Source organism: Neofelis nebulosa, chromosome 2 (genome assembly GCF_028018385.1).
Source record: "Neofelis nebulosa isolate mNeoNeb1 chromosome 2, mNeoNeb1.pri, whole genome shotgun sequence".
Taxonomy (NCBI): domain Eukaryota; kingdom Metazoa; phylum Chordata; class Mammalia; order Carnivora; family Felidae; genus Neofelis; species Neofelis nebulosa.
The window spans coordinates 74,836,748-74,851,991 of record NC_080783.1 but is presented as its reverse complement, the minus strand read 5'-3'; the positions used below and the strand labels follow the sequence as shown (position 1 = coordinate 74,851,991).

The following is a 15,244-nucleotide window of genomic DNA, read 5'->3' as shown; positions in this document are numbered from 1 at the left end:
AATGATGGATGTTTTAAGGCTGTCTATGGATATTGGTAAAATTTTGGTAGAAATTTTCCATCCATCCTGAAGAACTCCTGACAACCTTGATTCCTGCCAGTTAAAACTTGCTCTGTGAAAAATGCCACCTAATTTTTGTTTTAACTTGAGTTTTTGTCTTTCTTGTACTATAGGAGGGTAAGTATTTTTCATATTTTGTTAGCCATTTCCATTCTTCTTTTGTGTATGAAACATTATAATTTCTTAAACATGCTGGTTGTTTGTCTTTTCTTTTTGTCTTATGACATACAGAATTTTTTTATTTTATCCATCAGTATTTTCCTCTGTGATTTTCTTAGTTGTTTTTAAGTTTAGAAAATCCTTTTTCATCCAGAGATCAGATAAATATTCATCTATATTTCTTCCAAGTTATTTTGGTTTAACTATTTAGATTTAACTCCTTAATTTATTTGGAATAAAATGGATAATTATTTTTAGTGGGGGGGAAGGTGCACTAAACTGCATTTTTAAAATCTAAATATCTGCTTTCCTGAATAGCACTGTACAAATACCTAGCTTCTGTTTCATTGATTTATGGTGCTTCATATTTCCTATTAAGTTTTTCAATATTCTATTTCCAGTCTATTTATTTTTATTACATTAAGAGCTATGATCTTTAGACAATGCTATGTTATTCTACTATTTTGTTTTTGTAACTCAGTAGAGTGATTAAGAATCCTACTCTGGAGGGGTGTCTGAGTGACTCGGTTAAGCGTCCGATTTCAGCTCAGGTCATGATCTCACAGTTCGTGAGTTCTAGCTCCACGTCGGGCTCTGGGCTGACAGCTCAGAGCCTGGAACCTGCTTGGTATTCTGTGTCTCCCTCTCTCTCTGCCCCTCCCCTGCTCATGCTCTATCTCTCTGCCTCTATCTCTCTGCCTCTGTATGTGTGTCTCTCTCTCAAAAATAAACATTAAAAAAAATTAAAAAAAAAAAAAGAATCCTACTCTGGAGCCAGGTTCTTGTTCTCAGATTTAAACTCTACCCTTTACGAGCTATCTAACAATGGGCTGGTCATGGCTTCTCCATGACTCAGTTTCCTTCTCTATAAAATGGGTATACCAATATTACTTCATTCATGAGGTTATGAAGATTAAATTAGTTTGTAAAATAAAACGCTTAGAATAGTGCTTGGCACATAGAGAGTGTCACAGAAGTGTCGGATATTTTTGTTGTCATTATTGTATGTTAACAGGGCAAGTCCTTGTAACCTTTATCTTTCAAAATTTTCGTAACTACTTTATCTGTTTTCCTTTTGGGTAATCTAAATTTTCAAATGGAGTTATATATATATTTTTTCTGATGATAAACAATGCGTGTTCATTATAAGCACAATTTTCAGAAAATCCATAAATGTAATTTACAATCACCTATAACCCCATCATTTGGAGACACATGTTTGTAGCACCTGCCTAGGAAATCTCCAAATATTAACTCTTTGTTAGTTGTGTAAAACATCTTATTTTTTTAAAAAAGTTTATTTTGAGAGAGAGAAAAAATGAGTGGTTGGGGGTGGGGGAACAGAGGGAGAGGGAGAGAATCCCAAGCAGGCTCCACGCTGTCAACATGGAGCCCGACATGGGGCTCGATCCCACGAACTGTGAGATCCTCCCCTGAGCTGGAATCAAGAGTCGGATGCTTAACTGACTAAGCCACCCAGGTGCCCCTAAAACATCTTATTTTGATAGAAGGTGTCTGAGAGGCCAACACACAGAATGGGTCTCTACAGTTAAAAGTAAAACAGTACTATAATAGTTAAATGTCATTTTCACCCAAGTGACTAAATGTCTCAGACCTCTGCCATGTTTAATTTGACAGCTTTGGTTTTGTCTTTCTCTGCCTCTAGTACCAAGTAAACACCAACTGAAGTTGTGAACAGAGAAAAGAGTGTTCTAAGAAAAGAGCATCCCAGCTTTTGGAGATTGCTGTTTTTTTAGGTAACAATGAGTCACTGTAGAGTTACATTGTTCGGAACGGTAACTGTGGTGCAGAATTCTCTGTAGCCTTGAGGTAGCTGCACTATCAAAGAGAAGGCTTCCTGGAAGAGGTGTCTCTACTCATCCACCTGTGCTGCTGCCTAGTCATCTCAGGATCTGTGTCTCCTAGTACAACATATAGAGAGGACGTAGAAGACTAAATTGCATCTATCATTTGCTAGACATTCTTTGTCCAAAGGATGGACAAACATGTAACAAATTACTTGGTTCTATACAGATGTGAAGAAATCTGTCATCCATTTAGAAAGCAGATATCTTGGGGCACCTGGGTGCCTCAGTCAGTTAAGCCTCCGACTTTGGCTCAGGTCACAATCTTGCAGTTCGTGAGGCTCAGGACTCATAGCTCAGAGCCTGGAGCCCATTTGCAATTCTGTGTCTCCCTCTCTCTCTGCCCCTCCCCTTCTCTCTCTCTCAAAAATAAATAAACATTATAAAAGTTTTTAAAAAGTAGAAAGCAGATTTCTCTATTTTGGCTACCTATGACTGTTTATAAGAATATATTTTTTAAGTTTATTTTTTATTTATTTTCAGAGAGGGAGAGAGCAAGTGGGAGAGGGGCAGAGAGAGAGAGAGAGAGGATCCACAGTGCACAGGGCTTGATCTCTCCATCCCATAACCTGCAAGATCATGAGCTGAGCCAAAATCAAGAGTTGCTGGCTAAGCCACCCAGGCGCCCCAAGAATGTTTTTAATGTAAGTTAATTCTTAAAAGACTTTCTTTTTTAGAGCACATTTAGGTTCACAGCAAAATGTAACAGAGAGTATAGAGTCCTTATATCCCCTTTGCCCCTACACACGCACAGTCTCTCCCACTATCAACCTCACACTCGGGGAGATTTGTTACAGTTATTGAACCTACACTGATACATCATTCTCATTGAAAGTCCAGGGTTTACATTAGGGTTGACTCTTGGTGCTGTATGTTCTATGAGTTTGTAAAAATATGTAATGACATGTATCCACCACTGTAATATTTTACAGATTAGTTTCACTTCCCTAAATATCCTCTGTGCTCTATCTATTCATCCTTCCCTCCTCTGACATGCTGGCAACAACTAATCTTTTTATTGTCCTCTAGTGTTGCCTTTTTAAGAATGTCATATAGCTGGAATCATACAACATGTAGCCTTCTCAGATTGGCTTCTTTTCCTCAGTAATATGCATTTATGGTTTCTCCATTGCTTTTCATGGTTTGATAGATCATTATCTTTAGTACTGAATAATATTCCATTGTGTGGACATATCACACTTTATTCATCCACTAAAGGACATCTTAGTTGCATCCAAACTTTGGAAATTATGAATAAAGCAGCTATAAACATCCTTGTGTAGGCTTTCATATAAACATAAGTTATTTTATTTATTTTTTTTTTTAGCTCATTTGGGTAAACATCAAGGAGTGCAATCCTTGTATTGTAGGGTAAGAGTATTTTTAGTGTTGTAAAAAACTGCCAAACTCTCTTCCGTAGTGGCTGTACTGTTTTCTCATTCTCATTAGCAACGGATGAGAGTTCCTGTCATTCCACATCATGACCCCAGCATTTGGTGTTGTCAATAATTTGGATGTCACTGTCCTAACAGGTGTGTAGTGGAATTTCATTGTGATACGGGGATCATACAAATGCTTAACCATCGTCTTGTGTATCTTCTTCAATGAGGAGTCTGTGCGAATCTTTTGCACATTTATTTCATCAGCTTGTTCATTTTCTTACAATTGAGTTTTAGGTGTCCTTTGTACTTTTTGGATAACAACCTTTCATTCAGTATGCCTTTTGCAAGTATTTTCTACCAGTCTGTGGCTTGCCTTTTCATTCTCTTGGCAGTGTCTTTAGCAAATAAGAAGTTTTTCATTTGATATCAATATTTGTCCCCAGAAAGGCACAAATGTTAATAAGCTATTAAGTGTAAGTTTTCCTGCCACCACGGAATGAACTACTGGAGTCCCAATATTGAGATAAAGAAGCTGGAGGACACCTGCAGCCATCAACTCCTCCCAGGCTCCCTGAGGGAAAGGTAAGTGGCCCCACTGCTCTCAATTGCCACTCCGCACTGTGTCCTCCCCTCCCCCAGTGAAGTCTAGAAGGAAGATTGGAGGGGAAAGAAAAGCAGCAAGTCTTCAAAGTTGTGAGGCGACCTTAATACGGGGTGGGGGGGGGGGGGAAGAGTGATGCTGAGGGTTTTTTATCCGCTCTCCAAGGACACACCTCTCACCGCTGAGCCAAGCGCAGGGGCTGCCAAGAGAGCCATTCTTAAAGCCAGGGAGAGGGGGCTATAGGAAGAGAATGCCAGCATTTCATGACTAACTTGGACATCTGCGTATGTAGTTGCCTTGCCAGTTCACTTACTGTATCTATTTGAACTGAGGGAAAAAAGGGATGCGGAGAGAGGGCACAGCCCCGGGGCCACTTGCAAGCTTTTGTCTGTGGGCCAAGGGAACTCAGGGGAAGTAGCCAGTTAGTGCAGTCTTGCCATATTCCGTGCACGAGGGCTGGCTGCTGACGAGCAGAGCCCAGCAGCAGTAGGGTGGGTGGTAGTGTTGGACAAGGGGGGTGGTGTTACACGTATAAGATCTTACTGGAGCTGGATCGCCTATACCATTAACTTGGAAAGGCCCCCAAAGGGCCCTCTGAAAACTGCTATATGGACGCCTACCATACAGGGAGCTTCAGCCTGCCAGTCAACCTTAGCCAGAGGAAGAGAAAATCTTTCACAGAAGAAGGATGAAAACCTCACTATTAAATGTGAGAAACTTGGCCTTTTCTTCTCCTTCCTCCCTGCCCCACATCTCCTCAAGTTGTTGTAGTCTGGAAAAGGGAGACAGAGATGGTGTCCCAGAGACAAAGCAAACCCCACCCTTCCATTCTAAGACCTCCTAACTGATGATGTCAAAGGGGATACTTTAAAACCGGCTTGAGGGGCGCCTGGGTGGCTCAGTCGGTTAAGCGGCCGACTTCGGCTCAGGTCTCGATCTCGCAGTCCGTGAGTTCGAGCCCCGAGTCGGGCTCTGTGCTGACCGCTCGGAGCCTGGAGCCTGTTTCAGATTCTGTGTCTCCCTCTCTCTGACCCTCCCCCGTTCATGCTCTGTCTCTCTCTGTCTCAAAAATAAATAAACGTTAAAAAAAATTAAAAAAAAATAAAATAAAACCGGCTTGAGACTGAATTTTTATAACAAGGACAACTTTGTTGTCATTTTTTTTTTTTTTTTTTACAGAAAAACCGACCAAAGTTCATGGTATCTGTCCAGAGAAAAGAGAATTTTGACAAAGTTTAAGCAACTGGAGCCGGAAACATTGTTAATTTCACGTGTATGCCCGCAGGCCAAGTCCAGACTCATTATTCAGTTTAAAAAACAATGTGATATTGATGTTAAGGAAAAGTGGTCCCCTAAAGTGGTCACAAGTAAAAAGTGAAGGAGGAAGACAATATATGTACACTTTGCATTCTATTTTTTTTAATGTTTATTTGCTTATTTTGAAAGAGAGAGTGAGCGCGAGCAGGGGAGGGGCAGAGAGAAAAGGAGAGATTCCCAAGCAGGTTCTGCACTGTCAGCACAGAGCCTGACTTGGGGCTCTAACCCACAAACCGTGAGATCATGACCTGAGACGAAACCAGGAGTCAGACACTCAACCGACTGAGCCACCCAGGTGCCCCTGAATTGTATTTTTGAATAATGGAAGACCCTGAATTGAGAAACAAACTATATAGGCATACTATGCATGTACTTAGTAGAGTAGATTTATGGTATGTTACAGGAGTAGAAACATGGATTTTAGAGTTAGAAAGACCTGGCTTCAAATCCCACCTCTGCCATTTGCTACCTCTGTGACTCCTTAGAATCCTCATGGAAAATGGCCACAATGATGCCTTCTAACAGTGTTAGTGTAAGGATTAAAGAGGAAATATGATAAGCATAATATGTAGGAGGTCACCGTGTTCAAAAATGGTTAGCATTTTTTCCTTCATCATTTATTTGAAACACATCATTACCATGCGTTATCATGGGTGTTTACTGAGAGGATATGAATAACATCAATAGAAATAACAGCACTGGTTAAAATATATTTCAGTTGAAATTTGGGTTTATAGAAAAGCCCAGAACAATTCATGTTTCAGGGTGAACAAAGTTCTTCAAAACAGCTAGCATTTGGCAATAATTTAGGTACCCTAGTTTAGGGACTACATTCCAGGTACAAATAAAATGCTTTGGGATTTGCCCCACTATCTATGCCTTATCACAGTGCGTCAGGGCTAGAAGGGCACTTAGGGAGGAAACTAAGGCCCAAAGAGGGTAAATGATTTGCCCAGGGACAGTCTGGTTGCATCTCACCCCCACTGGTCCTTCATACCCCCCGTCTATTAATTTGTTGGCTGTTGCAGTCATAGCATACATTTCGGTGCCTCTGAATTTTATATTTGTCTTTTAAGAAAGACACCTAATAAAGGTATCAGCCTGTTTCCTCTACTCTTCATGCTTCTCCTTGGGAGAGTCCCTGGCAACGGTCACATGCACGCGAGCCAGACGGTTCAGTACAACCTGACATTGCACTGAATTGCCAGAAAAGGATTTCATTTCATGACAGTCTATTTGATTTGCAGTCCCTGTTCCTTTCCATTTTTCTCTTCATTCATTACTCCTCCCATGGAGAGTGGGTGGCAGATAGGAACAACTTGCCGAATTTGGTGCATTTCATTTTGTTCCCTTTTAGAAGTTCTTACAATGGTTTTCCTGAGGAAAATCAATTAACTATTGACATAAATACTATTTGGGGATCAATTATAATTCCAATTAACTGTGCCATCTGGGTGGCTTATTACCACTCCTGGGAAACATTTGTAATGGTGAGAAAGGGTGCCTCCTGTCCTCATGTTTATGCGTTTTCCAGTCTGTGATCTATCTTCATACCTTGCCCCTGGACCCCCAAGATCCAAGAACTAGCCTTCTGTTGGTCACACCTTGCCCCTGGGCCCCCAAGATCCAAGAACTAGCCTCCTCTTGGTTATCCCTGTCTCTGTCTTCCTGGAACCATTTTCCTGGCCACTGAGGTCTTAACCACTGACATTTCCCTTCTCTCCCCACTGCAAGAGGTAATATTTACTAATTGCATTATTGTATGCCCCTCCCCTAAGTGCTTTCTGTGCATCATTAAACCCCTGGAGGTAGACAAGATGGCCGTCCTCAAAAAGGAGGAACCTGAATTTCCAGCAAGAAAAGCACTTTGCCCACCGACACAGAGGATTCAAACCCAGGTGTGTGTGACAAAGGCACGGCTTCTTCATCTCAACTGCTATGAGTCTCTCTCACAGCCAGGCTCCTGGCGGGCTCTGAACAGTCTTCTCATGAAGTTAACAAGCTAGAGAAACCCCACACATTTTCTGCATCTTTTACAAAATGAAGATCCCCAGGGATATTCCCCCACCACCCCACCCTGACTGGCTGAATCAGAATCACTACAGGTAAGACCCAGGAACCAGGACTCGAACACTTGTCATACTTGAAAAAGTTTGAGATCCACTGCCCTGTGTTTTTGATGCCAACTGTCCTTTAAACAAACCTTTCCTGGAGGCAATGCCCTGCCCCCTGGTGGCCTAACCCAAAAGTGTGACTGCCGTAATGACGGGTTTGAGGGAATTCTTGATGATACACTCACTGATCACCTTTTGACGGACAAATTATTTGATTGGGTTTCAGCTGCCTCTGTCTGAGTTCTGCTTACTTTATTCAGGCCCATCACACAGAAAGTACCTGAAAGCAATTGGCTTGCTGACTTGTTTCTTGTTTGTTTGTTTTGTAGCAACTACAAAGAGAGATCGATTTTTGTTCAATAAATGTTTGATTGTTTATTCTTTGCAGATGATACGGAGCTAAGGACAGAGCTTCTGTCCTTAGAAAGACTAGTGTATATATAGATAAGAAAACACCCAATTCTTTTCCCTAAACACACACACACACACACACACACACACGCACACACAAAGAGAGAGAGTTTCCATGAGCTGCTTTGCTCTGCCTTCATCATTAGGATACCGTGTTTGAGCTCTAGTGCTTAGCCAGTTTAAACTTGGCTTCTCACCAGCTTTTTCCTTCCTCTTAATAAGAGCTTTCAACTTTCCAGGCCATTCTCTACTCTTTTCCCTTTTCCTGGCCATAATGTCACACTCCTGTATTTATTGGACCTTTCTGGCTGTTACCAAAAATAGCACGCATGTCACAAACGCCACATCTGCCTTTTACAGAACACATTCCCACCACCAAATCTGCTGACCCTATAATATAAGAAGAAGTAGAAGAGATCTAGTGACAAGAACAACAAGAACAAAAAAGAGAGACCGAGTAACAGCAAGTAGAAGCCCAAAATATTTAGGAAAGAAACCCCAAAGAGCCAATCAGCTTACTCACTAAACACTTGACTAAGGACTTCCCAGTAATAATTCCCTCAATATTTTATTTATCTTAATATATAACACTTCGTTCAATCTTGTTTGCTTCCTCCCCGCCCCATCCCCAAGAAAATAACACAAGAGGAGAATCAACCCGCGCGTTGCAAACTCAAACTTACCATAGAACTTTGGTTGGCAAATCTCAGACAGTGATTCCTCCTGGTCTCCAAGCCAGGCCGCATGAGGTTGCCTGCCGTCTGCTCTACATGAATTTACAGCTCCATGCAATACCACAGGACACTGACGTTCTGAAAAAGAAATTTGATCTCATCCTGATTCATACCGCCCTTCTCCTCTTTCCTGAAGGGGGATCCCGTGTGTTTATTTTAGGACCTGGGCAAACTGTCTAGTTTCAAATACCTCACAAATAAAGAGATGGGGAAAAAAAACCCTAACAATTCAATAATACCTATGTGATTTTCAAGCCCCAAACAAATGGGAAATCATGGCTCTTTATTTTATAATGAATCAAGTGTAAGAAGAAACCATTTCTTATCTGGAGTCACCCCCAAATAAATGTTTCACGGGTGGCTTCTATGGGGACACTGAGGTCTCAGAGTTTCAAATGCTGCTTACTATAACCTAACCACAAAATATACTCAGCTTGTGTTTGTTTTCAGATTAATAAGTCTAATTTAATTGAAGAGAAGTTTCCTTCCATAGTTTCTTAAAACAAAATCGAAGACTTTTGGTTTATTTAGTGCTGTCAGCTAAACCCAGACTTACCTCAGTTTTTTCTTTGAAGCGAGACAGACATCGTTTGTGTGGTCTTTTTAACAGAGAACCATGTTAGTTTTTGTCCACATAACATTTGTTTCCAGTCCTTAGGAACAATAGAAAGAGAGAGCAAATTTGCTACACGTACAGCAACCAGCATATGAATATGTATTATGGAAAATTTTCCACACACAGAGAAAACCTCATGATTTGCTTTGGAAAACAAGTCACTTCAAAGTTGTGGAAAATAGGACCTGTTCCTTCCTTTAAGGCAAACTCTGCCGCTGATACTCAATTTGGTTTTTCTGCTTGTAACCGGCTCTCCCTGAATTACTTTGAGATGTTTGTTGTGTGTGATCAGCTGTGTGTTAATATATTGTAACCTCAAAACAAAAACACCCAAACAAAAAACCCAAACCTCTTTTTCTTGAATTTGTTCATAAAGGACAGCCATTCTTAATAAAACAAAACAAGCACAAACACAAAAACCTTTTGTTTCCCAGATCACACTTGAACTGCTTAATGATCGAGTTCCTAGAAATAAAGGCAATTTTTATAGTCATAAACACATGGGAAAACATTGAAGCCTGTATCTATTGAGATAGAACTCCTTTATTTGCCACTCTCAAATAGTTAAATATTATGGAGAAAGTGGTCACGACAGTTGAAATGTACCCATACAGAAGATATCTGGTTTGTCCTATGAGTTCCTTGTAATGCAACTGTATTTTCTGCCAGTGACTTGTCAAGGCTTTGTATTATGTGTTTAAAACTACATACATTAAAGAAACCACCCATGTTGGCACATTCTCCCAGTCGCCTGTATGACATCCTCTAGTTCTCCTTCAGAATCTAGTCCCCATGGGTCAGCCTGTCTGCCCTAACAGCTCCTTCCATGGCTAGGAAGCCCTCTATACACTATTTGCTCTAAAGGTCATTAGGATCAACCCCAATTCCATTTCCCCAGAGTGTCTTAAGGAAGCCTGAAAGAAATCTTTCCAGTGTTTGCTCTGTCCCTACCTCTCCTGTAGGGCTGGAGGTGGCTGGAGGAAGGCAGGAAGACCCGTGCAGCTGTCCTCTGCGAGATGCTGGCCTGGCATGGAGCTGGGGGAGGGCACAGTGCGAGCAGCTGGAGGAAGAGAAGGAGGAGTAATTCATGTGCCACTGCAAACATGATACAATGCCAACAAAAACACCATTCTTTTTCCCAAGAAGTTCAAAGCGCTTTGCAAACATTAACTCATGAGCCCAAGTAGTCATGGAGGAAATATTCCTTTATTATGCCCTTAGGGTAACCACTGCAAGCAAAGTCAAGAGAAAAGGGACTCTCTTCATTGTTTCATTATTCCTCCGGTATTTATTGAGCACCAACTATGCGCTGGGTATGAGAGGCAGAAGAACAAACAAGACAGACATGGTCTGCGCTCCTACAGCAGCAGTGGGGGGCACGAAGCACCAGACTCCACTGCATACGCTTCTTTATGCTTTGTGTTTGTCCAAATTGTTTAATGGAATTTGTTCCATTCTTCAGAATGTCTATAATGTGCTAAGTGCTGAGCAAACACACAACAGAAAAACTTTTTAAGCTACCTGTAAATCGCATTATGACGATAGGAATTGGGAATATCAACTCAAAGTGCTTTCTTTTAAGATACCATAAACAAAGCTTTACTGGAAGCAGTCCTGTCTCTTGCAATGTTTATGGAATTACTGTGGTCGAACGAGGAGAGTTAAGTTCAGTAACATCATACCAAGCAGTTTATATAAATAATCTGGCTTTCTAAAAATGATTAATCAGATGAGCAAGCATATTTGGTGAAGCAGAGAGCCATTATCCACAGGTCTTTTCCTGACTCCTTTTTATTTTATGTGAAAAGATGGCTTATGGGATGCAGAAAATGACTTATGCCAGTTCTGAACCCTTCTCTTCAGGCAATGGATTCCAGATATTTTAGAGTATAGGGTTATCTAAGACTAACTAGACAAGAGTCTGGTAACTGCTTTTAAAAAATGCATAACTTTCTGATGAATCAAAAGGGAGGTAAGCCTTTATGTTTTAAAGATGTTAAGTAAGGATTCTAGTCTGTCCTGGGAGTCACTAGCTCAACCCACTTTGAGGCGGAACATAGAGGCTGTTGCACTCCTCCGTCAGCAACTTACACATATTTTAAAAGTCTAGGGAATTATAGCACCACTTTAAACCCAGCCTTCCTCCCCAGCAAACACTTCCCTACTGACAGAAAATATTAGAGGTCTAATGTTGATCTGCCACTCAAGCGTATAGGTTAACACACAAACTCAGTGAGATTCAAGCCCCATATCTTAGTCCTTAAATAGGGTCTTCGTTTGGCCCCAAACTGCCTTTCCAGCCTCAACCTCCCCCTCTGTTACTCTCGTCACAGCACGTATGTCCATAATGCAATATCACGCTCTGCCTTTCTGCCTTGAAGGCTGCTCCCCTGCCTCCTACTCCAACACACACACACACACACACACACACACACACACACACACTTGGCCCACCTGGAAAATTTTTCATTCTTCAAGATTAGATGAATTCTTTTGGTTATTTCTTCCTCAACTCCCACACCACCACCTTATCACATATTTATTTATATAGGTCTCTAAAGCTTGAATGTCTCAGGTTTTGAGATCATATTTTATTCCTTTGTATCTTCAGCAGCTAGTATTAAATTTTTGATGAAGTTAAATTTTCTACAGAACATCAATATAGCACTTATGGAGGCTGGCAAGGGGATCAATTACACTTGGTTTTACTCTTCATCTGGAAGCACAAATGGGAGGTTTGAAAATCCTTTATTAAACAGAGTTGCTAATAAAGAGAATAAAATTAATTAAATAAAATTTTCAGTTAAAATTATTTTTGATTCAAGAGCTACTATATTATCAAACACCGTTGTCATTCAGCTTTGCACCCTTTGGATGACCAGCGACTTAAGAGCTGGGACCATATGCTACTCCAGTGGTAATAATGGCACTGAAAAGAAAGGATGGGCATGCCTATGCAATTGCTGTAGGGGACAAGAAATGACTCACCCTCAACGGCAACAACAATGCTAGTGGAAACAACTTATTTCTGGTTTCAAATCAAACAGGAGGAGAACAGGAGGGAGAGGAATAGGGAAGGACCCAGAACAAAAGAAGAAAGGAGGAAAGAGAAGGATTGGATTTCTGTAAAGAATTATTCTTAGAGGGGCGCCTGGGTGGCGCAGTCGGTTAAGCGTCCGACTTCAGCCAGGTCACGATCTCGTGGTCCGTGAGTTCGAGCCCCGCGTCAGGCTCTGGGCTGATGGCTCGGAGCCTGGAGCCTGTTTCCGATTCTGTGTCTCCCTCTCTCTCTGCCCCTCCCCCGTTCATGCTCTGTCTCTCTCTGTCCCAAAAATAAATAAAAAACGTTGAAAAAAAAATTAAAAAAAAAAGAATTATTCTTAGAATTCGTCGCGGCCATTTTTCTGTTTATAAAAGTGAGAAATATAGACATTCTTAGCGGTTATACAGAACATAATGATAGGCAGTCGAAGGTAAATACTACTTAGTAAAAAGTTGCTCTGTCTCCAGAGCCACTCGCAAGAAATTATTTTAGGACATCCTGCTTTCTTTCAATATGCTTAGGAAGGTTTCTTTCATTCTCTAGACTTGAAATATTGGTATCTGTTTTCTAGTTTTACCCAGAGTCAATTTTCAGAATTCACTAAGAGTCAATGATCAAACAGTGTTGCCTGGTACTTTTGTGTGAACCTCATGTGTGTATGTATACTCTTGTATGAAACTGTGCAATATATATATATATATATATATATATATATATATATATATATCACAGTTCTGGTGGGCACAGTAAAGTACTTTCATATAGATGATCAGCTGGCTCCAACCTCACAACAACATTTCAAAGTGGGTTTGGCACCTGACAAGAGACTTCGTTTTGGAGAGATTTAGTATCTTGCGGAATTAAACTCAAGCAGTCTGATGGTACTCCCGAAGTGTTTTCTACCCCATCAGGCCATGTGAATACTTTAAAACTTATTAGAGACACAGCTTTGGTTCTTTACATTTCTTTACAAATGTCTGCACCCCTGTTTACTGAGCAAGAAGTGTACACATGATAATGATTTTTTTCCTGGATACCTGGAAATCCCCTAAGAAACCAGATGTCATTGAAAGGATGTGTTCTCTGATTAATTAGACCTCATCACCATGCAAGCACATATTTGTTTTCGGATAAAATCAAAAACTTTCCATCTAATTAATCCCTTCGCAGGCCATGCACATTCATTCTTCCCGCCATATCCAGCAGAGGGCAGGATGCTCCCACCAACAGCCGGCTCACTGGAGCCACCAATCAAACCAGCACAATTACCCAGAACAGGGTTCCCGCATAATTAGAGCAGTTATCATTTTCTCATCTGGATCTGAAAAAGAGTTCAGGCTTGAGCTGAGAATAGGGGCTGTGGGATGGAGACTGGGGAATGTCAAGGAAAGTTTTGCTTTGGAGGCTGCCCACATTTTGTTGGGATTTGATCTTCAAGGTACCTGGAAACTAGCGAGTTCCAATTATCTTCCCAGAATAGCTTGCCGAGGAGGCCACCCTGGGGGATTAATGTAAGACAGAGCGTGATCATTTGTTTCTGGTTTTAGGCTGTCTCAGGTCACAGTGGGCTATTGCGCTCACAGGCCTTGTCGGGCCCCCCACCTCAATCCATCCTGAACCTACTAAATCCCCCTGTGTCCTTCAAAACTCCTAATGGCTCCCCACGCATAGCCTCCTCTGTCTGACATTACTGCACATCGATATAAGAGAATGACCTCTGCCCCCTAATTCAAAACTTCCCTTTCTGTCCCCAGGTCCGATTCTGGAACCGTCTCAAGAAAATTTCTGGAAACCTTGGCCCTGTGATCATTACCAAGAAACTTTCACCAAGTGAACCAGTAGACGAAGGCTTTGTGCCAGGTCTTGGGTTTAAAATGATATACTCCATTCTTCTAGTCCAGTTTATAGCATGGTAAATACAAAATGGAAGGGAGCAGAATGAGTGCCATAGTTCACAGGAGACAATCTTCTAGCCCAGAGTTTTCAAACTATGGACAAAAAGCTTGTCAACTGTACCTCAAAGGCTCCCAGAGTGGAGTGGCGACTAGGAGTGTGGTGGTCACTTGGGAAGGCTCTGCATTATTCCTCAGTCCACTCCTCTCTCCTCCCTTCCCTTCCCCCAACCAGATGAGAGCAGTTCCATTTTTACCTGTATTATTTATGTACACCCCTGTGTATTATATGATTTCTTTTTAGAAAAGGAGCCTGTAAACATAAGCAAACAATGTGTTCATCAATAATTACAAAACAACAAGATAAATGTTAAAAACAGCATGAAAATCATTGCTCAAAAATTTAAAGGCCTTTCTTTTTCTATTTTTTGAGGGGGGGGGAAGAGACAGGAGAGGGGGAACAGAGGGTCTGAAGTGGACTCTACTCTGATAGCAGCTAGCTTGATGCGGGGCTCAAACTCATGAACGACTTCGACCTGAGCCAAAGTTGGATCCTCAATCGATGGAGCCATCCAGGTGCCCCCAAAGACATTTGTTTATTGTTTAAGTAACCTTGCCTGGAAAGAAAGAAAGACCAGAGGTGGATTGGAAGCTGGAGGGTGAAAGAACGAGCACTTGCATACTTACATCTAGTCTCCAAAGCCAGAGATGCTCCCTCCCCCCCCAAAAATAGGGCTTGCATTGAGCCTGAAGGACGAGAGGCATTAAGTAAAGGGATGGAGCATTCAGTCACCTGTGAACACAGCATTCCAACCAGTGGTGGGTACTCAAGAGCAAAGGTGAGAGACAAAGGTGCTTGCAGGGGCTTGCTCAGCAAAGACTAAGGTTATGGTTTTCTGCATGTTTATTGAACAATGTATTCAGCACTGGGACAGAGTGGTGGATGAGATAGATGGGCACCTATCTGTGTTCATGGAGCTTATATTCTAGTAGGGGAAACAGACATGTGATTGTAATTTGATAAATGCTACGCTGGAAAAGTACAGGGTG

At 41.4% G+C, this 15,244-nt stretch overlaps 1 protein-coding gene across 2 annotated transcripts in view; it reads right to left on the bottom strand.

Annotated features, from left to right (window-relative positions):
* The window catches only part of CYTIP (cytohesin 1 interacting protein), a 78,527-nt gene extending 68,215 nt beyond the window's left edge, over positions 1–10,312 (bottom strand). Inside the window, exons 1-3 of one of the 2 annotated variants that reach the window (XM_058715220.1) lie at positions 10,211–10,312; positions 9,200–9,296; positions 8,593–8,721 (exon numbers count right to left, since the gene is read on the bottom strand). In XM_058715220.1, coding sequence (XP_058571203.1) covers positions 8,593–8,655 — 63 coding nt within the window. In that variant the 5' untranslated portion in view covers positions 8,656–8,721; positions 9,200–9,296; positions 10,211–10,312. Of the gene's footprint in view, positions 1–8,592; positions 8,722–9,199; positions 9,297–10,210 lie in introns of those variants that run through there. The other variant, XM_058715219.1, reaches the window with a different exon arrangement.
* Between the last annotated feature and the right edge of the window lie 4,932 nt (positions 10,313–15,244).